General features: G+C 40.5%; 1 protein-coding gene across 7 annotated transcripts in view; it reads left to right on the top strand.

Moving 5' to 3' along the window:
- The first annotated feature begins 10,853 nt into the window (after positions 1-10,853).
- The window catches only part of ccdc186 (coiled-coil domain containing 186), a 76,448-nt gene continuing 63,886 nt past the window's right edge, over positions 10,854-23,415 (top strand). For 3 of the 7 annotated variants that reach the window (XM_033033920.1, XM_033033921.1, XM_033033917.1), the window contains exons 1-3: positions 10,855-11,156; positions 12,373-12,451; positions 20,092-20,848. In XM_033033920.1, the coding sequence (XP_032889811.1) occupies positions 20,115-20,848 (734 nt within the window). In that variant the 5' untranslated portion in view covers positions 10,855-11,156; positions 12,373-12,451; positions 20,092-20,114. Of the gene's footprint in view, positions 11,157-12,372; positions 12,452-13,286; positions 13,475-20,091; positions 20,849-23,415 lie in introns of all 7 variants that reach the window. The other 4 variants (XM_033033923.1, XM_033033919.1, XM_033033922.1 and 1 more) reach the window with 4 other exon arrangements.

Below are 23,415 nucleotides of genomic sequence, written 5' to 3'. Positions count from 1 at the left end.
GTGCAGTGTGGTTAAAGCACGTGATGGAAGAAGCTGCACTTGAACCTGGAGGTAATGGTTTTCAAGCTCCTGTACTTTCTTGATGGTCGCAGCGAGAAGAAAGTGCGGCCAGGGTGGTATGGATCTTTGATGACATGATATATCAGTACAATGGCTAAATTAACAATATTAACAGTAAGAAATTTAAGTTACTCTCACCTTTGGCTGTGAGACTTGGTCCTCCCAAGTCGATGCATTTCCATTCTTCCCAATGTGAACTAGGGACCTAGGGAGCAGATCCTCATAAGTAGTTGGAGGAACTTATCATTGTCTTACACAACATTGGACTTCAGCCCCATTTACATGAAGATAAGCATATCAACAGCAAAGTGGATTTTAGTTTTGGACACGAATCGTTTTTACCAATCCTTACTTAAACTTATTACTTAAAGTGAGAGAGTGGTGGGGTGAAGTGATTAAGTTGGCTGGAGACTATAAATTGGACCATTGAAAAAGCAGAAAATGTTGTAAGCACTCTTTAAATCAGCCAACAATAAAGCAGAAAGGAAATTAAAGTACATGTTTCATGTCAATAAACACTTGTAGAAACCCCAAACTTTAGTAAAATGCAACTGCATTCACAAACTGATCATTTGCCACTTTCATTCATCATTTCACTTCCTCATTGGCATCTATTTGTGGCCTTCAGCAAACAAATTCAAAGCAAACACAAGGAGTAACACTTCATCTTTCCATTTGGTACATACTGTTCTCTGGTGCTGACAAAGCTTTAGCAACTATTACAGAGTTCTGTTTGCATGTTTGTTGCTATAGCACTCAATGCTGGATCTTAACACATTACTCTAAGCAAAAAATAATTTGCAGATAGTTTGTAAAAGCATGACACAACATTTTAAAAAAAATACTTTTGACAGTTTGCATTTTGCTGACATACTATGGAGAACTAAAGAAATTATCCTTTGTGTGCCCCACCCATTTTAGTTTAGAAATTCCCTCTATCAGTTTTGGTTATTCATGGGCATAAATAGTAAATCTTAATAAGTCTCAATTAGACCTTAATATTCAGCACATTCTCATTTTTACTTCAGGCATTCGTTTGTGAAAAAGATTAGTGAAAGACAAATGGAACAGAAAACATTGAAATGTAAATGAACAAAACAATGTAGACATGCTGTACATTATTTATAAAATAATTATCTGCTTAGATAGGAATAGCAGTAAAATATTTTTTTTAAAGCATTGGGCAAAGTTGCACCTAATTAATTATTAGAGTTTTAAAACTGAAATAAAATTAAAGGACTCCAACTTTCATAAACCAAAATTATGGTTTTAATAGTTTGATAAACCATTAAGCTCAACATATCCTGCAGGCCAATGCTGAATTATTTTTAATTTTCTTCTGTTAAATTCATAGTCATGGCAAGATAATTTTAATAAGGCTTTGATAAGGCAGGACTCTCACTTAACTTTTTTTCGCTGTTTCCAGCAGGGCAACCTAGGCAGTTTTTTAGGTTGCCAAATGACAGTTTAGGTGGCCATTTAAGACGGCCTGCATGACGCGAGCGATAATGTGCTTGGCCGAAGTGCGTGGTTACCAGTCGGAATTATGCGCAATGAAATTATAATACAGTATCTCGACTCTATTTACACGTTGCAATGAATGCATTTTCTATTATTTCTTTCCAATTCCAAACAAAAATGTGGTTGGATTATTCAGCGTATGAGCAACCTCGGTGAGACCAAGCACAGGCTTGGCGATCGCTTCGCACAACACCTCCACTCAGTTCGCAATAACCAAACTGATTTCCCGGTGGCTCAGCACTTCAACTCCCCCTCCCATTCCGAATCCGACCTTTCTGTCCTGGGCCTCCTCCATGGCCAGAGTTCAAGTTCAAGTTTAAGTGAGTTTATTGTCATGTGTCCCTGTATAGGACAATGAAATTCTTGCTTTGCTTAAGCACACAGAAAATAGTAGGCATTTACTACAAAACAGATAAATGTGTCCATATACCATGATATAAATATATACACACATGAATAAATAAACTGGTAAAGTGCAAATAACAGAAAGTGGTTGTTAATAATCGGAGTTTTGTCCGAGCCAGGTTTAATAGCCTGATGGCTGAGGGGAAGTAGCTATTCCTGAACCTGGTTGTTGCAGTCTTCAGGCTCCTGTACCTTCTACCTGAAGGTAGCAGGGAGATGAGTGTGTGGCCAGGATGGTGTGGGTCTTTGATGATACTGCCAGCCTTTTTGAGGCAGCGACTGCGATAAATCCCCTCGATGGAAGGAAGGTCAGAGCCGATGATGGACTGGGCAGTGTTTACTACTTTTTGTAGTCTTTTCCTCTCCAGGGCGCTCAAATTGCCGAACCAAGCCACGATGCAACCGGTCAGCATGCTCTCGACTGTGCACCTGTAGAAGTTAGAGAGAGTCTTCCTTGACAATCCAACTCTCCGTAATCTTCTCAGGAAGTAGAGGCGCTGATGAGCTTTTTTGATAATTGCGTTAGTGTTCTCGGACCAGGAAAGATCTTCAGAGATGTGCACGCCCAGGAATTTGAAGTTCTTGACCCTTTCAACCATCGACCCGTTGATATAAATGGGGCTGTGGGTCCCCCTCCTACTCCTTCCAAAGTCCACAATCAGTTCCTTGGTTTTGCTGGTGTTGAGGGCCAGGTTATTGCGCTGGCACCATATGGACAGTTGCTCGATCTCTCTTCTGTACTCTGACTCATCCCCATCAGTGATACGCCCCACAATAGTGGTGTCGTCAGCGAACTTGATGATGGAGTTCGCACTGTGGTTCGCTACGCGGTCATGGGTATAGAGTGAGTACAGCAGGGGGCTGAGCACGCAGCCTTGAGGTGCTCCCGTGCTGATTGTTATTGAGGCTGACACATTTCCACCAATACGAACAGACTGTGGTCTGTGGACGAGGAAGTCGAGGATCCAGTTGCAGAGGGATGCGCAGAGACCCAGTTCTGCGAGTTTGGTAACCAGTTTTGGAGGGGATGATTGTGTTAAATGCCGAGCTGTAATCAATGAATAACAGCCTGACATATGAGTTTTTGTTGTCCAAGTGGTCCAGTGCGGAGTGGAGGGCCAGCGAGATCGCATCCACCGTTGATCTGTTGTGGCGGTACGCGAACTGCAGTGGGTCCAGGTTTTTGTCGAGGTAGGAGTTGATTTGCTCCATGATCAACCTCTCAAAGCACTTCATCACCACCGGCGTTAGTGCCACTGGTCGATAGTCATTGAGGCACGTCACCTTACTCTTCTTGGGCACCGGTATAATTGATGCCCTTTTAAAGCAGGTGGGGACCTCAGACCTCAGAAGTGAGAGGTTGAAAATGTCCGTAAAAACTCCCGCCAGTTGGTCCGCACAGAGTGAGGCCCACTGCAAATTGGAGGAACAGCACCTCATATTTCGCTTGGGTAGTTTACAGCCCAGCAGTATGAACATTGGCTTCTCCAATTTCAGGTAGTCCTAGCTTTCTCCCTCCTTCCCCTCCCATTCCCAGCTCTCCCACAGCCCACTGTCTCCGCAACTTCCTTTCTTTTTTCCGCCCCCCCTGACATCAGTCTGAAGAAGGGTCTCGACCCGGAACGTCACCTCTTCCTTCACTCCATGGATGCTGCCTCACCTGCTGATTTTCTCCAGCATTTTTGTCTACCACCCATTCACACAAGTTCTGTTATCCCACTTTCCTCACTCACTCCCTACACATTAGGGGCAATTTTACAGAGACAAGTTAACCTACAAAGCCAATGTGTCTTTGGGATGTGGGAGGAAACCTACACGGTTGCAGGGAGAATGTGCAAATTCAACACAGACAGTGCCCGAGGACATGATCGAACACAGATCTCTGCCGTGTGAGGCAGCAAGTCTACCAGCTGTGCCACTATATATTGTTTTCCAACACACAAAAAATTATACGTTGGTAACTTTGTTTACTAAAAAAAAGAAACTCCATTTTCAGTCTTAAATCTCTAAGTGACGCTATGTCCCCCTTTACTGCTACTGTATGTTTTAATTCAGTTCAAGACTATGTGGCAGTACATTGGCCATAAAGTTGCTGCCTCAAAGTGCCAGAAACCCGGAATTGATCCTGAATATGGGTGCTGTCTGTATGGAGTTTGCTCCTTTTCCCTTTGATCGCATGGGGTTTCGCCAAGTGCTCTTGATTCCTTCCACATTCCAAAGGTGTGCAGGAACTTTTTTCAGTCCCCAACCCAAAACATAATATTTTCCTTTTGTCCAGAGATTCTGTCTGACCTGTTGAGTTACTCCAGCTTTTTGTGTCTATCTTCGGTTTAAAATATATATATATATATATTTATATAGCTATATATTCATACATAAATATACACTGTTTTGTTTTCTCGTTTATAACATTGTTTACAGAGTACGATGTTTACATATTCTGTTGTGCTGCTGCAAGTAAGGATTTCATTGTTCTAACTGGGATGTGAGAGAATAAAACACTCTTGACTTACGTCGCTAATGTGTGGGATAGAACTAGTGTAAGGGTGATTGGTGATCGGTGGTTGGTGTGGACAGTGGGCCGAAGGGCCTGTTTCCACGCTGTATCTTTAAATTAAACTAAAAACACTAAAACCAGAGGGAGTCTAAAGAAGGGTCTCTACCCGAAACATCACCCAATTTCTTCTATCCAGAGATGCAGGCTGCTCCATGGAGTTCCCCCGCACAATTAAAGCATGGAATAGTCTTCACCCTACCATAGTTACCCAACCAGACGCAACTAAATTTAAGGTACCTCTTTTTTCCCAAGAACCCCATCTTTGCTTAAGTCCAAGGCAAGAGTCAAGAATGTTTTATTGTCATGTGTCCCAGATAGGACAATGAAATTCTTGCTTGCTGCAGCACAACAGAATATGTAAACGTAATACAGAACAGGAGATAAAAGTTCAGTGTGTCTATATACTATAGACCATATATATACACAATAAATAAATAGTTAAAGTGCAATAGGCTGTTATTGTTCAGAGTTTGGAGTTTGGTGGTGGACCCGCCACCATCTCCAGTTTAAATTCCATTTGGAATATTTTTGGAGGACCAGGAAACCAAGAAGCAAGAGATACTCCAGGGACCGATTCTGCGTTGGGTTTCAGCGGTCGCGGCGAGGCGGCGACTGGACAGCAATGGCGGCCAGATCTCCCACAATGCAACGGGAGGTAGAAAGTGCTCGGCGCCGACCAGTTGCCGTGGCAGTGCGCATGTGCAGGGCGGTCAATGATGTGCTGGCCATGGTTGTGCGCATGTGCAGGGGGAGGATGTGCAGGCCGTGGTAGTGCGCATGTGCAAAGCAGCCGAGGATGTGTTGGCCGTGGCAGTGCTCATGTGCAAGGCAGAAGGCCTTGCCGGCGGATGAGAAGTGGCGGATAGCAGAGACCCGGCGGCCCGGACACGGATGGCGGGCGGAGACGGAGAGTGACAGTGTGAGAGATAGAGAGGGGGCCTGTTCAAAGTGAACGATAGATGTTGCTAAGCCCGGCAAAATGACACGGCTTTTAGGTTGCCCGGCGGGAATTTAGGTAGCCATTGGCACCCGGGCAACCGTTAATTTCGAGCCCTGTAAGGTCCTTCATGGTAGCCTGATCCAGAAGATTAAGATGTACGGGATTCAATTACTTGGTCGTATTGGTTTGGAACTGGCTTCTTTAGAGAAAACAGAAGGTTGTGATAGAAGGTAGATATTTTCATAACTTCATAAATCATAGAAATAGGTAATTTGCCCCACCAAGTCTACTCCACTGTTTAATCATGGCTAATCTATCTTTCCCTCTCAACCCTACTCTCCTGCCTTCTTGCCATAACTTTCATACTCTTACTAATCAAGAACTTGTCAATCCTCACTTTAAAAATACCCAATGACTTGACCTCCACAGCCTTCTGTGGCAATGAATTCCACATATTCACCATGAAAAAAATGACAAAATAAATTCTTCTTCATCTCTTTTCTAAAGGTACATGCTTTTATTCTGAGTGTTATTATTCTGCATGCTATTCTGGTCGCCCATTACAGGAAAGATTTGGAGGGTTCGGATAGGGTACAGAGGAAGTTTACCAGAATTGTAATTGTAATTAATTTATCAGCCAAGTATGTAAAAACATACAAGGAATTTGATTTGCTATATAGTCATAGCAATAAAGCAACAAGACACACAACTACATAAAAAATTAACATAAACGTCCACCACAGCACACTGTGATGGAATGCAATAACGTATTTTCTTCCCTCCTTTTCTCCCGTGGTCAGGGCAGTCGAACCATCCGCAGTTGGGGCGATCGAAGCACCCGCATCGGGGAGATCGAAGCTCCCGCGTCGGGGCAATGGGAGCACCCGCAATCGGGACGGTCTAAGCTCCTGCGGTTGGAGCTCCCGAAGTCGATCCCTGACAAAGGGATCGCAAGCTCCACGATGTTAAGTCCGCAGGCTCCCGCGGCTGGAGCACCCGAAGTCAATCCCCAGCTAAGAGACTACCAGCTCCACGATGTTAGCCTGGAGTGCGGCCTGGATTAGAGGGTTTCAGCTACAGGGGGAGGTTGGATAGACTTTGTTTCCTCTAGAATGTCAGAGGTAGAGATTCATAGAAGTATATAAAATTATGTGAAGCATAGATATGATAGACAGTCAGAACCTTTTTCCTAGGCTGGAAACGTCCAACACTAGAGAGACTAGCGATAAAGTGAGAGGAGAAAATGGGTTCTAAAATCTGGATTGAATTAATCCTTGGATGAGCTTAAAGGTAAGCAGACCATCTTCCTAACTGACTGGAAAATCCAGGTCATACATATAGTCTCATACATAACCAAATGTCCTGTCTGAAAGTGGATATTTAATGTAGATTAATGTTATGATCTGATGAGTAAAAGATTGGTTGGTCTGATAATGTAATAGCTGCCCCAAAAATATGCAGATTTTCAATCAATCACTTGAGATGTATTCAATTTCACTTCAACTGTCCCTGCAAATCCAATGATCTAACAGGAAGGCTGGACAAATTGCAGAGACATTACTATAGTTTAATGCTCTCAGGCGCAGTAGTTTTAATTGGTTAAAGTAATTTGCTGGCTTGGAAATCTATAAACTCTGCATCAATCAACTTGTATTTTTATTTTTTGTGCGTTTTTAAAGTTTGTGTAAATGTTCTTCGGTTTATGTGGGGGGAGGGGGAGAGGGGAGGGACAAACTTTTTTTTTCAGTTTCTTACTGTTAAATGACCCTGACCCAAATGAACATGGTACAACAGTATTTATTGAAAGGCACTTATAATATACTACAGCATGTTGCTTCAGCTGTGTAGTATTCCGCGTCTCCTGCTTTCACCGGGGAAGTAACCGGGGACCCATGCGGGAAGAGCACTGGAGACCCGGGGGGTGAACGTGGCAAAGCCAGTGAGCGGCGCACCGAACGTTATGGTGAGGGCGTAGGGGGCATTGCCAATGGTGGGTCTGCAGTAGCAGAGCGCGAGGGAAGAGACAGTCCGACAGTAGAAGGGTAGATCGGACGCGTGGCTTCTGGACACGAGACTGCAGGACATGGTTCCTTCACAGGAAGGAGATGTTGACGGTTGCGTCTGTAAATTCTCCCGTCGGCGCTTACCAGGTACGATCGTGGCTCTTTTGCAGGGCTGTGGATGTGACCCAAATGGCCATAGTCCTTGTCGGTCTGAAGGTGAACAACTTGCCCACTGGAGAGAGATTTAAGTGGTTTGCTAGACATCGAAAAATAATTTCTGGGCATCGCATTTCAGTTGGAGTTGTTTCTGGACAAAAGGAGGTGAACGGACCTGTGGCTGCAGCAGCTGCAGGGACAGGACAGCACGGGTCTGCCGAGACATTAGGCTTTGGGCTGGAGACCCCAGTATTGGGTCACGGGCGATGTTCCTTAAGTTGAGCAGGTCCAAGAATACGAGTCAATGAGAACCAGATAGTGTTTTCATGCCACTCGAATATGTCGGTAGCAACTGTGGACCACGGCAGAGGAGGAACAGAGTGTGGAAGCAAGGGCTGCTTCTGTTGGTGTGGCTTTAGGCTGTTGCAGACAGCGCAGGCTTCAACTTTTTTGCGTATATTATACTTGGTCATCCCGGGACAGTAAAACATGCTCTTTGCTCATTGTAAGGTCGCTTCCACACCGGGGTGTCCCTTGTGGACAGCATCATGTTCAGCCGTGTTGCGCCTGGCAACGAGAATATCATCGACAATGATGGCGCATGGATTCTCCGCAAATAATTGTTCCATTGTGCGTTGGAATACCTCATTAGCAGAGTTGATGCCAAAGGGCATCCGCAGAAATTTGTAGTGGCCAAAGGGTGTGCCGAACGTGGTGAGAATGGACGAGTCAGGATCCAGCGGGATCTGCCAGAATGAACTTTTGGCATCCAGAACAGGAAACACGAATGCACTGCCTATCTGAGCTGCAATTTCCTCTACTGTACGCATCGGGTAGTGTGGGTGTCTGGTCGCTGTGTTCAGGTCTCTGGGGTTGATGCAGATTCGGATTTCTTCCTTGTTCTTCTTTGTTGCAATCACCATGGTGGAAACCCAGTTGGACGGGTCGGTGACCATAGCAATGACACCCAGGGATACCATCCGCTGGTCTCCAACTGGAGGCGTGGGTTTGAATCCCACTTCTGACATCTTCTCAAATGATCCTGTCATACTCACGAACATGGTACAACAGTATTTATTGAAAGGCACTTATAATGCACTACAGCATGTTGCTTCAGCTGTGTAGCAGCGTACACTGCCAGCACGAGTTGGGTTACGATAATATGAACAGTGTAGTAGGTGGAGCTTCTAATAATAAAGCACTATATTGGCTAAAAAGTGAAGTAACCAATCTACACTTACCTTGCCGGAGATGCAATCGTGGAGCTGGAGGCCACCTCGGACTGACTTTGAGCCCCACCGCAGGGCGGGGACTTAACATCGTAGTCGATCCCTTGCCTGGGATTTCTCCAAACATGGCGTGCTACTTTACATCGAGAGCTTGCAGTCTCGGGATAGGGAGCTCCAACAATGCAGAGGCTCGACCAGTCCCGACGTGGGGTTCGATCGCCGGCGCCGGGGAGCTGACATCAGCCCCGATACAGGAGCTGATCCCCCCCGATGCAGAGGGCCCAAAAGTCACCGGCTGCGGGAGAGCAAGGAAGGGAAGAGATCTGAACTTTTTTTTCACCTTCCATCACAGTGAAGAATGTGGAGGTGCCACAGTAGTGGATGTTTATGTTAAAATGTATTTTGTGTGTTCCGTTGCTTTTTATTTGTATGACTGACTCAGCAAATTAAATTCCTCGTATGTTGCAAAACATACTTGGCTAATAAAGTATTATTGTGATTGTGATTGTATTGAAGATCTCTGTGCTTTGTATTCCTGTTTATAGAGAATGCACGCCATGTCCAAAAGTTATGAAGTTTAATTGTGGTGATCTCTCAGTGGTATGTCATTCTAATGCTGTCCTACATCAATATATTTCACAATGTCAAGGTTTTCATGTTCAAACAATTAAAGATTATATACATCTGAACACAATAGGCTTGTGGCATTACAGGAGCCTGTTTACACTTATGTTAACGGTTAATATCAGCAAAGCTGATCACTATCCAATGAGTGACCTTTGTCACTCCTTTGTCCGAGAACACTGATGCAATTATCAAGAAAGCACATCAGCACCTCTACTTCCTGAGAAGATTACGGAGAGTCGGTTTGTCAAGGAGGACTCTCTCTAACTTCTACAGGTGCACTGTAGAGAGCATGCTGCCCGGTTGCATCGTGGCTTGGTTCGGCAACTTGAGCGCCCTGGAGAGGAAAAGACTACAAACAATAGTAAACACTGCCCAGTCCATCATCGGCTCTGACCTCCCTTCCCTCGAGGAGTTATATTGCAGTCGCTGCCTCAAAAAGGCTGGCAGTATCATCAAGGACCCACACCATCCTGGCCACACACTCATCTCCCTGCTACCTTCAGGTAGAAGGTACAGGAACCTGAAGTCTGCAACGACCAGGTTCAGGAATAGCTACTTCCCCACAGCCATCAGGCTATTAAACTTGGCTCGGACAAAACTCTGAACATTTATAGCCCATTATCTGTTATGTGCACTTTATCAATTTATTTATTCAATTGTGTATATATTTATATAATGGTATATGGACACACTGTTCTGTTTTGTAGTTAATGCCTACTATGTTCTGTTGTGCTGAAGCAAAGCAAGAATTTCATTGTCCTGTCAGGGACACATGACAATAAACTCACTTGAACTTTGTTGATTTTGTTTCAAAAACTAGCACTTTATGTAGCAATTGATAATTTGTAATCTATCTCATTGCAGCTCTTGCACTTTTTTTGTCTGTACTTTCTCTGTAGCTGTAACACAATATACTGCTTTTTATTTTTTTTATTTGTATACTACATGACGTAATGCAAATGTTACGCCAATCGTTAGTAATGCAACTAGCGCTGGTAATGCAAATGTTACGCCAATCATTGGCATTAATACATGGCATTTGCTAAAATGATTCACAAATCTCGTAAAAAAGGACAACTCAATTCAATCATTGGCGTTAATACACGGCACTTGCTGAGATTATTCACAAATCTAGTAAAAAGGACAACCCCAGCATTTTGTGTCTACGCTCAATCCAATCATTGGCACAGACTCGCCCCACTGTGAATGTGAGAAAAAAGTTGTTACTATTACAGTGAATTTGCCGGGCAGCTGATTGGTTTGCGGCGGGGGTGTCGTGACGTCATTGGGAAGGTGGGTTGCCATTGCTGGTCATGTTGGCTGGGCGGATGACGATGTGATTGGTGGGGCGGCCAGGGAGGAGACTGTCAGGGACGGTGCAAACGCCATATTTGTTGTCGTGTCAGAGTCTGGAGCTGCGGCAGTGACGGAGCGACGGTCTGGAGGGCCGGGGTTGCCGCATTGATTGGCACAGGCGCTTCAGGTTGAAACTACAGCTTTTTGATTTTGTCAGCATAACGAGCGATTTCGGGCGCGATTAGGCGCTAGCAGCGCTGATATTTAAACAGAAGTTGCGGCGATCAGATCTAGGGCTGGGAGATGGTGCAACCCTGAGGAGGAGCGGGACTGGGACTGAGGACGGGGCCGAGCTGGATGAGGTGAGTCTGGTTGAGTTGGTATTTTCTTTCCTCTGATCATCTTCCAATCCCCACCCCTGCACCATCCCGTCTCTACCCAACCCACTTTCCTCTCCCAACTGAACAGGATGCAGGCCATGGATTGCACCCCGTTCCTACCACTCTCCTGGCTTTATCATTGACCAGTTAATCGCTCCTGTTCTGTATGCTATATGTGATTTTAATATTTATTTACGCGCCGTTCTTTTTTTTTTAATGACATGATCTATTGGAATCCCAACTATGCATGATGCAGATGTTATGAATGTGATCCTTGACAATATTAATTTCATCACATCAAAACCTATTGTTATTCCAATCTAGTTTTACATTATGTTAATCGGGCAGAAAGATACAGTAGACTTTATAACATCATGGTGCATCGTAGATAACAATCAAATTAGGGTTATCTTTAGAAAAAGAGAGTTGGGAGTACAGTTCTGAATGGCAAAAAAACGTAAACGACATACTGTGTTCTATGTTCTAATCGAATCCACCGTAATGGTGGTTTCGCGTCAAGCTGCAAAGCGTTTTAACTGCAATAAACAGTGTTTGATTATAAGGACATAAATCTTATTAATATTCAGTTTTCCCATCGCAATATTTCAAAGTTCAGCAATCCTAGATTTTTTATTTAACTGTAATATATCTAAACATATTCAAAAACATTTGTCTCTTTGTTTTACCCGAGCATTTTTTCGCTATTAGATAACGTGGTGGAATGGAACTTGCAACTTAAATGAGGACAGGTACAACGACATACAAAAGAGTTGGAATGTTAACTCTGTTTCTCCTGCAGCTGCTGCCTGGCCTTTTATCATAATTTTCTGTTTTTATATCATCATCTCATCATTTCTATTTTCAATGGAAGGGCTAAATAAGTTTATCTACACCAGCCTTTACCATGGAAGAGTGTGATAATTTAGTTGATCCCACTGATAAAATACAGAAAATGAATGTAGTTAGGAATTGAGCTTAAAATTGGAAATTTTAATAAAATCTAGGGAACAGTGGTGTTGCTTGAATAAAAGTAGAACAGTGTGGATGGGAAATATGTCACCAAGTTATGAATCTCTACAATGAAAATGAACTGAGGAAATCAAATGTTGGAATGTAGCAAAATATTGGTATGGTGTTCAAATAGTATGATTTTACTGCTGCATTTTGAATTATTGAGATACTTGTGTTTGGAATACAGGTGACCCCTGCGTTATGTCGATTTGGATTCTGGAAATTCGCCCTTACAGAATTCACAAATCGCTGCCTAAAAATTTGAGGTATGAAATTTAGCAATTTATGTGAAAAAAGAAAGAAATGAACACAACATTTATTCTTTTGCAACTGGCATTTCTTCATGTGCAGATGACCTGAGGTTGCGTTACTGTAAAGTGTGATACAGCCCATCTTCTCTGACAAAACCCCATTCTTCAGTCTGAAGAAGGGTCCCAACCTGAAATGTCTTCTGTCCATTTGGCTACGCAAATGCTGCCTGACCCACTGAGTTTCTCCAGCACTGTGTTTTATGCTCAAGATTCCAGTATCTGCAGTCTCTTGCAGCAATGTAGTTGACTTGTAATTGTTTTCTCAATACCCTGCTACTTTCAGGGTTGTATTAGAATAATATATCTTGGCTTTACATATGAAGTAGGTTAGTCTATTGGATAGATAAATTAATTAAATGTTGATTGCAATTGTTTCTTGATTTTATTCAGAATTATTTTTTTGAGACACAGAATGTATGGAGTTTAAGACCTATATGACAAATGCAACATCTTGTGAAGTAGATTACATTTTTGATATATAAATTCTAAAGCTTTTTTGCAATAGATGCTTCCTTGCCTTTAGGTTTGACATAATTAGCCAATAACTTGATTCTTGATCATATCTTTGTCTAATAGAACAGCATAAGATAAACTATATGTAACTTCTTCTATGATCTTGTATTTCAACACATTAATAATGCTCTGGTGTCTTTCGTTCATTAATGATGCTTGCTTTTGTATTATGAGTATCACAAAAAATCTGTGATATCAGTACACTGGGAAAATGTGAGGATAAATTCTCATTTGTTTCATTGAATACTACATCAGTTATCTAATCCACTACTTGCAGGGAAATCTGGTAGAAGTTTGAAAGCCGCTGTTCAAGACCAAATGGATAATTTCCGTGATGATACAAATTGTTGAAGTGATCTGGCACTGAAGATTTGAAACTTTTTCACACAATATTTTCTTCAAAGACCTCAAAGTGTTTGGATTACTATAATATGTTTTCCTACTTTCCACTGTCTACATTCCCCAATAAGTCTACGTTACAATCGCATTGCTAATTGTAATTGCTAAATGCATTTCGTTGTCTCTGTACTGTTACACTGACAATGACAATTAAAATTGAATCTGAATCTGAATCTGAATCTAATTGTAACACATATTCATGATAGTACTATAAATAGAGGGAAAAAACTAGCACTAGGCTGCTGGATGTTTTGCCAAACTGATCAAAACATGGTGGTTAAGGGTATCTCCGGAGAACACAGTGCAAAGTGCTGAATGCACTGGCTACACTGTCAATAATTTTTGTTGAAATAGACGAGCAAATTTTGATTTATGTCTGTGCTTTGTTAAACCTTATTTTAATGTGTTTTTTAAGGTTGAAGGTAAGGCAAAAGAACACGAGATCAGGATGTCCTAAGCATTTTGCAGCCATTATAGTAAACCATTTGATAAAACAACATGTTCCCAAAGCGGAATAAAAAAGAAATAACCATTTGACCTGTTTTGGTCATGTTGATTAAGGGATATTTATTTTAAGTTTGTAAATCAATGATAAGTTTTGATGTGCTATTGTTAACTAATGAAATGTGCTAATGTTAACCAACAGAAAAATATGTAACAAAAATGGTGGCTAAATGTTCTTTTACATGTTTTTTAAATGAATAATAAATATTGTTCAGGGCATTGTAGCTGCTGGAATCTGGAGCAAAACACTAACTGCTGGAGGAACTTAGCGGTTGGAGTAACATCTGTGAGAGGGGAGTAATTGTTGACATTTGGTGTTGAGACCCAATATCAGGACTGAGAGTGGAGAGGGAAGATATAGGTGTAAAGAGGAAGGGGTGAGGGCAGGGATCAGTTGATGGGGCCGGGTGAAAGTGCCAGGGGTCAGGGAGGGTTAGGTGTGGTGAGTCCAAGTGCAGACTAAGCAACTGGTTTACAGAGCATTTAAGAAGGATGCTGGAAAATCGAAGGTACACAAAAAGGCTGGAGAAGCTCAGCGGGTGCAGCAGCATCTATGGAGCGAAGGAAATAGGCAACGTTTCGGGCCAAAACCCTTCTTCAGACTGATGGCGGGGAGAAGAAAGGAAGAAGGAGCCCGAGGGCTGAGGGAGAGCTGGGAAGTGGAGGAGACAGCAAGGGCTAACAGAATTGTGAGAATACAATGTTCATGCCACCAGGATGCAGACTCCCCAAGCGGAATATGAGGTGCTGTTCCTCCAATTTCCGGTGGTGCTCACTCTGGCCATGGAGGAGGCCCAGGAAAGAGAGTTCGGATACGGAATGGGAGGGGGAGTTGAAGTGCTGAGCCACCGGGAGGTCAGGTTGGTTAAAGCGGACTGAACGGAGGTGTTCGGCGAAACGATCGCCAAGCCCTACACTCTGTCTTCATTGGTCATCCCAAGCTCCTGGTTGCATGTCATTTCCATCCTTCTCCACTGCCAGGATAAGGCCCAAGTCTACACTCCAATGGCATGAACATTGAATTTCTAATTTTGGGCTATTCGTACCCCTCCTGTGTTCCTCTATCTCTGTCTCTTTATCTCTCTCTTCAGCCGGTTCACCTCTGATCCTCCCATTATATTCCCTTGCCCATCATCCATTTTCATCCCACTTCCCCTTCCTAGTTCCATTCACCTTCTACCCACATGTTTCAGCCATCGGATCTCTTCCCTAATCTGGTTCCTTCTGCCCATCATCTCTCCCTTAATGGTTCCCACCGCTTTGTACTGGCTATTTTCCCTCTCAATCCTGATACAGGGTGTTAACCTAAAACATCAGCAATTCCTCTTTCCCTCCTCCCATGATGCATTTAAAAAAAAAAAGGCTAGTTTGTTTTCAAATAACAAGTGTGTTGAATTTGCAACAAAGTCTGAGGATTTTTGAAACTTTGCATAAGGTTGCTGTTCTGTCATTAGAAAATCCATTATACCTGGCTTCAGGGGCGTGAGCTTAGAACAGTTGCTGAGCTTCCCAATCTGAAAAACCTTAACTTTGAGTCTTGGAAACACTGAATTGGTTAGTTTTAGTCATGAAGCTAGTCACAATGTACTTGTTCGATGAATTATAAAAGTAAACAATATTGTATGACAATACCTCCATCAAGGCTTGATGTTGTGCACAGAATGTGCTTGAGATAATCGTGTTATTTTAAATGTTTTTCTCATCCAAGAACAAGTGTTTTTTAAAATACTAAATTTATTATGTGGTGGTCATGTGATTCAACTGAAAGAGCCTGGTAGTCTTTAAATTATGTCATTTTGCTTCATCACCATTTCACAGTGATAAAAAATCTGACATAAGAAATTAGGATAAATTTAATTTTAATGAAATTGGATAGACGTAGATAGATTATGAGTGACACGTTTAAAGTCTTCAAAATTAGAAGCCATTAAAGCTGCATGGCTTTGGGCAACTATTGTAGTGACGTTGAATATTCAATTACTATCACTACTTTGCCACAAGGTGTATATGTTGATTAAGTATTGCATTTTGTTTGAATTATATAGTGAGGGATATTAAAGTTTTGTCTATACTTATTCAAGTATACGCATGTAGTGCGTGTCTCTGTTACTTTATTTACGCAATCATTATAGTTTTACTAACAGGAATATTTGCCCTTTCTCATGACTGAAAATTGAATATTGCAGCAGTACTATGATGCAGTTTTTTTTTTTTTTAAAGGACGTGTTTTGTTTTCAAATAATAAGTGTGTGGAAGCATTTCCCTTTCACATGCAATTACTGGCAGAACCTAACAGTAAGTAATAATTGCCAACGCTCTGATGGATTTGCACTCAATATTGTTTTAGCACTGCTGTAAACATAATATTCCATTTTGTATTCTCCAGTCTGATTTTTTTTTTCAACATAAAATTTTGCTTCATAATTAATTTGTGATACTGTTTGCAAAGTATGAAATGATCCATGATCCTTAAAGTTTCTGAATCCCACAGTTCAAGCAACAATTGTAGTCAAGAAATAGGGTTGATGAACTGTAAAAGCTTTCTGGGTCCCATGGTTTCCAGCCAATTCTTAATTGTAACAGTTGCAATGATCAGCAACCCATGATTTATTTTACTGCCTCAAATGTAAATTTAATTTTGTTTGTATTAATTTGTGAATGTATTTATGGCTCAGAAGCAGCCAATTTATTCCCAGGCTCTAATTTTGTACATAAATCAGATGATTTTGAAAATGATTTAGTTCTTACATCAATTGCCTTTTTTTCTAACAGTTTTGCTATTAGTATGTCTCGAAAGTTGAGCATTTGTTTAATTTCTGAAGTCTGGTTTGAATCATCATTAGAAATGAATGATACCACTGAGTAAATATATTCTGTTTACTTTTTAAATTATACTGGTTATTCAAAATAAGTATAGAAAATCATCCTTAAAAGTCACCAAGAATTAATTTGTAGACAGTTTAATCCTCTTGAGAGAATAGATGGATAAAAAGCTTTTGCTTCAGTTAAGATTTGTGGGGTAAATCAGCGCTCTTCCCAATTTATATTTTCTTTCACATGATACCATTTTACAGTGAAATAACCAGTGAATCCCATGGCATAATGTCAAAAAAGTAAGTTTGTGCTGATGCAAGAGCAAAACAAATTTGCTATTTAGTCCTATATGGGGCTGACTGGGAAAGTCATCTGGAGTGGAAACTAAAAAATGAACAAAGTTAACTTCAGAAGGGCACAAACTATGATTTAAAGTATAATTTCAAGGTAACAAATCACACCTATTGTTTCTAATTTATAGAGTTTTCAATCCTCACAAAATATTCACTGTAAAATTACTCTGTTCTAATCCTTCCTTGAAACTATGTTCTCGGAAGATAGGCAAATATTGACCCCTCAAGGCACAGTCAAATAGTTGGGATTCCTGTTTCACAAATGAAACGGGAATCAAGAATTTCCCCATTTATCCATTCACTTTTTAAAAACGGGTTCAGAAATAAAATGCTCAACCATTTCTGATCTATAAATACACTTAAAATATTTCTAACTATTTTCAAACATATATTTTAGATGTAGGAAGATTTATTTATTGATAAACATGATGACATAATTTACAGAGTATTTAATTACTTTTCATATTCAACACGATACAATGCGATAGAACTTTCTTTATCCCGGGAGGGAAATTGGTCTGCCAATAGTCATAAAACACAAGATACATGAAACATTAATTTAAAGTGACGAGTGGAAAGTCCAGGATTGGGGACATGCAAAGATTGTGGAGGAAGGGGGGTGGGGAAGGGGAATCAGTCTACCCCACAACAAGGGAGGAGTTGTATAGTTTGATATCCACAGGGAAAAAGGATCTCCTGTGGAGTTCTGTGACTGATATTGCTAACATCTGTCACCAGTCATTCCAGCGATATCCCCATATAATAAAGGATTCATGATGTAGAACAGATATCTCAAAATATCTATTTTTAAAATTATTGCGCTACCAAGTTCCTGGAAAGGACTTTGCACACTAGTGAAGGAATGGGGCTGATATGCTCAATTAATCTCATTGAGTAACACAGCACAAAAACAGATATTTCGGCCCATGTCAATGCCAACCATCGAGAACTCACCAATGCTATTGTGATTTTCTTATAACTCAGTTGCAAGGAATTGATGCTTCCAAATTGTATAACTGTTTTTGTACCTTACAAAGAAACTGTTAGCTAACAATATAATAATATCATCTGTAAAAATTGTTAGTTTGTACTATGATTTCAACTGCTGAAGAGGATAATTACTTGCATTACACATTGGTATTTGTGAATAGATTTGATTGACTTACATCTCTGTTGTCCCTTACTCAAATTTGTTTATACATAATTTCTGTAGGTCTTTTGAATTCCTTCTTGTTCTTAATAACTGAATAGATAGAACAGCTAACATGGCAATTGGTTTCTTGAAAAAAATTAAATGAAGGAATATTGGGTAACAATTGCTTTGAAAGAAAAGTAAAGTCACCAGTCAATACTTTGTGCATTCACTGTGCCATGACACCTGTAAACAAAGCAGTCTATGTAAGTTTTTTGCAAGCGCCTTTTATGCATGTGTACTGTGGCACACAAAAGGCTCTTGTTAAGTAACAGGTGTGGTTCTCAGTGGTTTGGGAGATTTTTAATTTACATCGTATAACAGATTGTATTTTTCACAGAGCTTTCAACAAAATATTTGACTAACTATTTTAAAAACCAGATAAAAGAAATCAATTCTAAATATTATATATTTCATTGAGTTTTAAGCACCTTTACCATTGTGTAGCAGAGAATGTTATAATTGAAATTATTTCTCAATCACTTCCTGTCTTGTTTCACACCTCCATTAGTGATTTTGTCTACTTCAAAATATTTTTAGAATTGCAGTATGAAATGTTAAGCTACACTTTGTGGTTAATTTTTTAAGGTCAAACATTTAGGGCTTGTTTTCTAAAACAGCTTGCATTTCAGCATTTAGTGTTATGCTGCAAACAATCCCATTCCAGAACTTGTATTTACCGCAGTACGAATCCTAACGCCTGGAAAGCAATAAAGCATTTAACACTCAAGATAAAATTTGTTTATATATTTTAAAAATCCAGGCTCAGATTATAGAATTCGGTATGCGTAAGTAGGAACTGCAGATGCTGGAATGGTAGATAAAAATGTGGTGAAACTCAGCAGGTGAGGCAGCATCTATGGAGCGACGGAATAGGTGACGTTTTGGGTCCAGACCCTTCTCCAGACTGATGTGGAGGTGGTGAGGGCGGGAAGACGAAAGGAAGAGGCGGAGACAGTGGACTGTGGAGAGCTGGGAAAGAGGGAGAAAGCAAGGACTACCTGAAATTGGAGAAGTCAATGTTCATACCGCTGGGCTGTAAACTACCCAAGTGAAATATGAGGTGCTGCTCCTCCAATTTATGGTGGGACTCACTCTGGCCATGGAGGAGGCCCAGGACAGAAAGGTCGGATTTGGAATGGGAGGGGGAGTTGATGTGCTGAGTCACTGGGAGATCAGGTTGGTTATTGCGAACTGAGCGAAGGTGTTGGGTGAAGCGATCGCCAAGCCTGCGCTTGGTCTCACCGATGTAGATCAGCTGACACCTAGAGCAGCAAATGCAATAGATGTGGTTGGAGGAGTTGCATGTGTAACACTTGTCGCTTTACCCCTTGACTCCTTCCAAGGACCTAAGCAGTTTTTCCAGGTGCAACAGAGGTTCACCTGCACCTCCTCCATACTCATCTATTGCTTCCGCTGGGTGGCATTTGCATGTTTCCCTGTGAACACAGGAAGCCCCCTGCTTGATTGAAATCCTTGTAAATCAATTGAGTGAATCATTAGAGATGTAATAGGTCTTCGGTCTTAATTACTTAGAATCTGGACTGCACATTACAGCATTGTAATGACCTAATCTTCCCATTTTAAATTATATAAATCAGACTAATGAACCATTTAAATTACAGATATGACAATTATTGTGATTGAATGAAGTCACCATATGGAGCTTTTATTACGAAATGTGTTTGTGCTGTAGTAACTGTTTCCATTGTATAGAAGGAAGTTGCATGAGTAAATACCTTTCATTTTCAATACATTCTGATCATATACATGCCTGATCTTGTCTTTTCAATATCCTTATTTTGTTTTTATTGTTGTAGGATAAATATTTGTATGACAGAGAATGGAACATCAAGCTGATGAGCAGATTGCTCCAGAAGCTAATCAACAGGTGGCGAGCTGTGACCATGACAAAATACATCCATCAATAATTGATGCTGTCAAAAGTGATGAGGTTATTAATGATGTCACTGGTGGGGATACTGGAGCACTAAATGGCACATGCCTTAAGTCAGAGACTTATTCAGCAACCAAAACACTAAAATTAAAAGAAGATATAAATGGCGAACATGAAGATAGATTTGCTGAGGTACAACTGAATGTAAAGGTTGAACAATGTATGAATAACTTGACAGATCATGGTGGAAGTGGAGAACCATGTGCTCTAATCACTTTGAACAGTGATACGGAAATTGCATCAGACAATAAGGAAGAAGTGAGTGACTCTGGAGAACTTAATAAAATGGTTAATAATCAAACACTTCATCCTACATCAGAGAAATCATCAGAGGCAGATACTATTGATTGGAACAAATGTACACCTCATTCTTCTCGCAAGATTGATTCAGAAAGTCCTTTTGATACAAAGATAACCAAGGATCTAATGTCCAGGATGGAGCTTGAATCTTCTCAAGATGCTTTGTTGGATGAGCTAGAATCAGAATATAATTATTTTTCAACAGAATCCTCGGTGACTCCCAGTTTACCTAATGGAATTACAAAAGAAAGTAGCGCTGTAGTCATATTTAATGAATCATTACAAAACAAATGTCTTCAGCAAGAAAATAAAATAAAAAAGTGAGTCAATAACAGGATTTTTTTTTAAACTGATGGTTTGGTCTATAGAGATATATGCAATAATAGATAAAACCGATAAACAATTATATGTCACAGTAGCATATGTAAAGGTGGACGATGGCTTCATCCCCAGAGCTATAGCTGCTCTGAACCGGCACTGCTGAGTGCCCCCCCACCCCTATGAACTGTCTCCCTCGGATGGTCACGTCGCACATCGACCCGGCACAGACACATTTGCACTTTAGACTGTTTTACTGTTCTTTTTATAATCATGTTTCTCGGGGTATCTAAATCTAAATTTTATTAGTTGTTTAAGTTATGACATCGGATGGAAGCTGCATACCAAATCTCGTTGCACATATGTGCAATGACAATAAAATATATTATTATTATTATTATTATTGGAGCATTTATGGAGCAGATATGTTTCAGCAACTTGGTGCCAAATACTACACTTGGACTTATACCATCACTTTCTGTGAGGCATAACATGCCCTTGCCAATTAGATATCTAGGCAAATGTACTGTCCAAAAGCCAAACCAAAACCATTATTAAAGCAATTCAGATTAATCGACAAATGACATACCGTGGATCACAGACTGATCTACATTATTTCAGAAAGCATTTAAATTTAACACTCTGTTATTCTGTGGTAGAACACAAATATTTTCAAACTGAGGGATTGGATACAAATAATTTAAAAAATATTGAAAGGTGAACCATGAGGAGTATATTAGAGGGGTGGTCATGTTACAAAAAAACAACTGCTGGAGTAACTCGGCAGACTAGGCAACATCTGTGAAGGGAAATGTACAGACTGAAAAGGGGTACTGACCCAAAATCTCATCAGTTCATTTCCCTCCACATATGCAACCTGGCCCACTGAGTTCTTCAAGCAGTTTCTTTTTTTTGTTGTTCAATATTCCATTATCTTCTTGTTTCTCCAAGTGTGGTCATGTTAATGGGTTAGTAATCCAGTGTTTTGGACTAAGTGGAGCACATATTGCACATCTATTGCACCATGGCATCTCAAGAAATATGAGTTTTATTTCTCAAAGAAAATGTGAAATTAAGATGTTTCATGGGGGGAAACGTGCTGCACTAAAATGTATGTTCTCCAGTTGATGGTTGATACTGTAACTTTTTTATTGGAAGAACTCAACTATAGTGGGAGCTTGAGTCATTTAGGCAAATTTCCCTTCTAAATCTGAAAGCAATGATGTTTTTAATATATTTTTGTTAGCTACCGGCAAGCAGATAGATGCTTGCCAAGAACAGCTACTTAATTAGTTATCTACTTGCAGCATCTGTTGAATTTCATCTTGTTTCATCCTCATTTATTGGGGACTACCCTGATATTTTTAATAATTTGGAGTTTCCTTAGACATATTTGGCTCAAATTTAAAATTACTTGGAATAGCATAAAGAAAATGAGTAGTGTGTAGGAAGGAACTGCAGATGCTGGTTTACACCGAAGATAGATACAAAATGCTAGACACAAAATTCTGTCTCTTCAGACTGAAGAAGGGTCTCAACCCAAAATGTCACCCATTCCTTCTATTCATAGATGCTGTCTGTCTTTGATATGTATACTAGAATAAAAAAATAGAGAAAAAGTAAATGTTAATCCTGTTCACTATCACAGTAAAATGAAGCTAAGCAGAAACTTCATTAACTCAACATAACAACACCGTGTGTAATGAGAAATTATATTTGTAATCATGAACAGTTCTTCATCAGAAACTGGATTTTATCTTGCAAGAACTTCTCCATAACTTATTATCAGTTCCGTCATTGCTAAACATAGTCAATGGTTTTAAGTTGAAGCATGGGCAAAGGGATGAAGTTGTCTGGGCTCGCAAAACTAGTAATTTGCAAATCTTGCACACAATGTCTGGGGCATCCATTTTCACTTATTCTGCCGAAAATGTGATTTTTGTTTTATTTTTCTTGACCACTCCAACCCCTTCACATTCATAGAATTTGTATTATTTGTTTTCCAAGTATGTATGAGTGCCTTGACAGTATGTCCCAAATGTAGGCAATAAACTGTCATAACGATGCTGCGGTTTCTTGGTTCTATGCGCTCCATCACATGACATTTCTGCCTGTTAAAATAGTGCACGAGGAATAGAATCCATGACTTACTTTTGACTTTGGAAATCCATTCTCTGCCGCTTCCCGTCACAACAAACGTTCCATGAAACTCCTTGTAAAGGCGTGTCAGATTGCCAACTATGCCAGATTGCTAAAATATGACGAGCTGTGTACTCTGCATAGAAAAATGGGTCAACATTGTAAAGGCTTGTTTGGATTTTAATTAAAAACTCTTCTGTTTTGGGTAATATTTGCTTCTACCAATCAGTCTAGGTTAGACTGGAGATGAACAGGTTTTTATTTTAAATGTAACTGGTTCTGTTACTGGTTAAGGCAGATGATTAGATCAGTCCAATGAAAATACATAACAATTTATTTTAACATTGTGTTGCAAGCTTCTTTATCAAAATATTCTAATTGTAACCAGTGCCACTAGTGCTCCAGTGTAAAAATACAAATACAAGCTAGC

This window comes from Amblyraja radiata, chromosome 15, assembly GCF_010909765.2.
Source record: "Amblyraja radiata isolate CabotCenter1 chromosome 15, sAmbRad1.1.pri, whole genome shotgun sequence".
Lineage (NCBI taxonomy): Eukaryota > Metazoa > Chordata > Chondrichthyes > Rajiformes > Rajidae > Amblyraja > Amblyraja radiata.
This window is presented reverse-complemented; position numbering and strand designations above follow the sequence as displayed.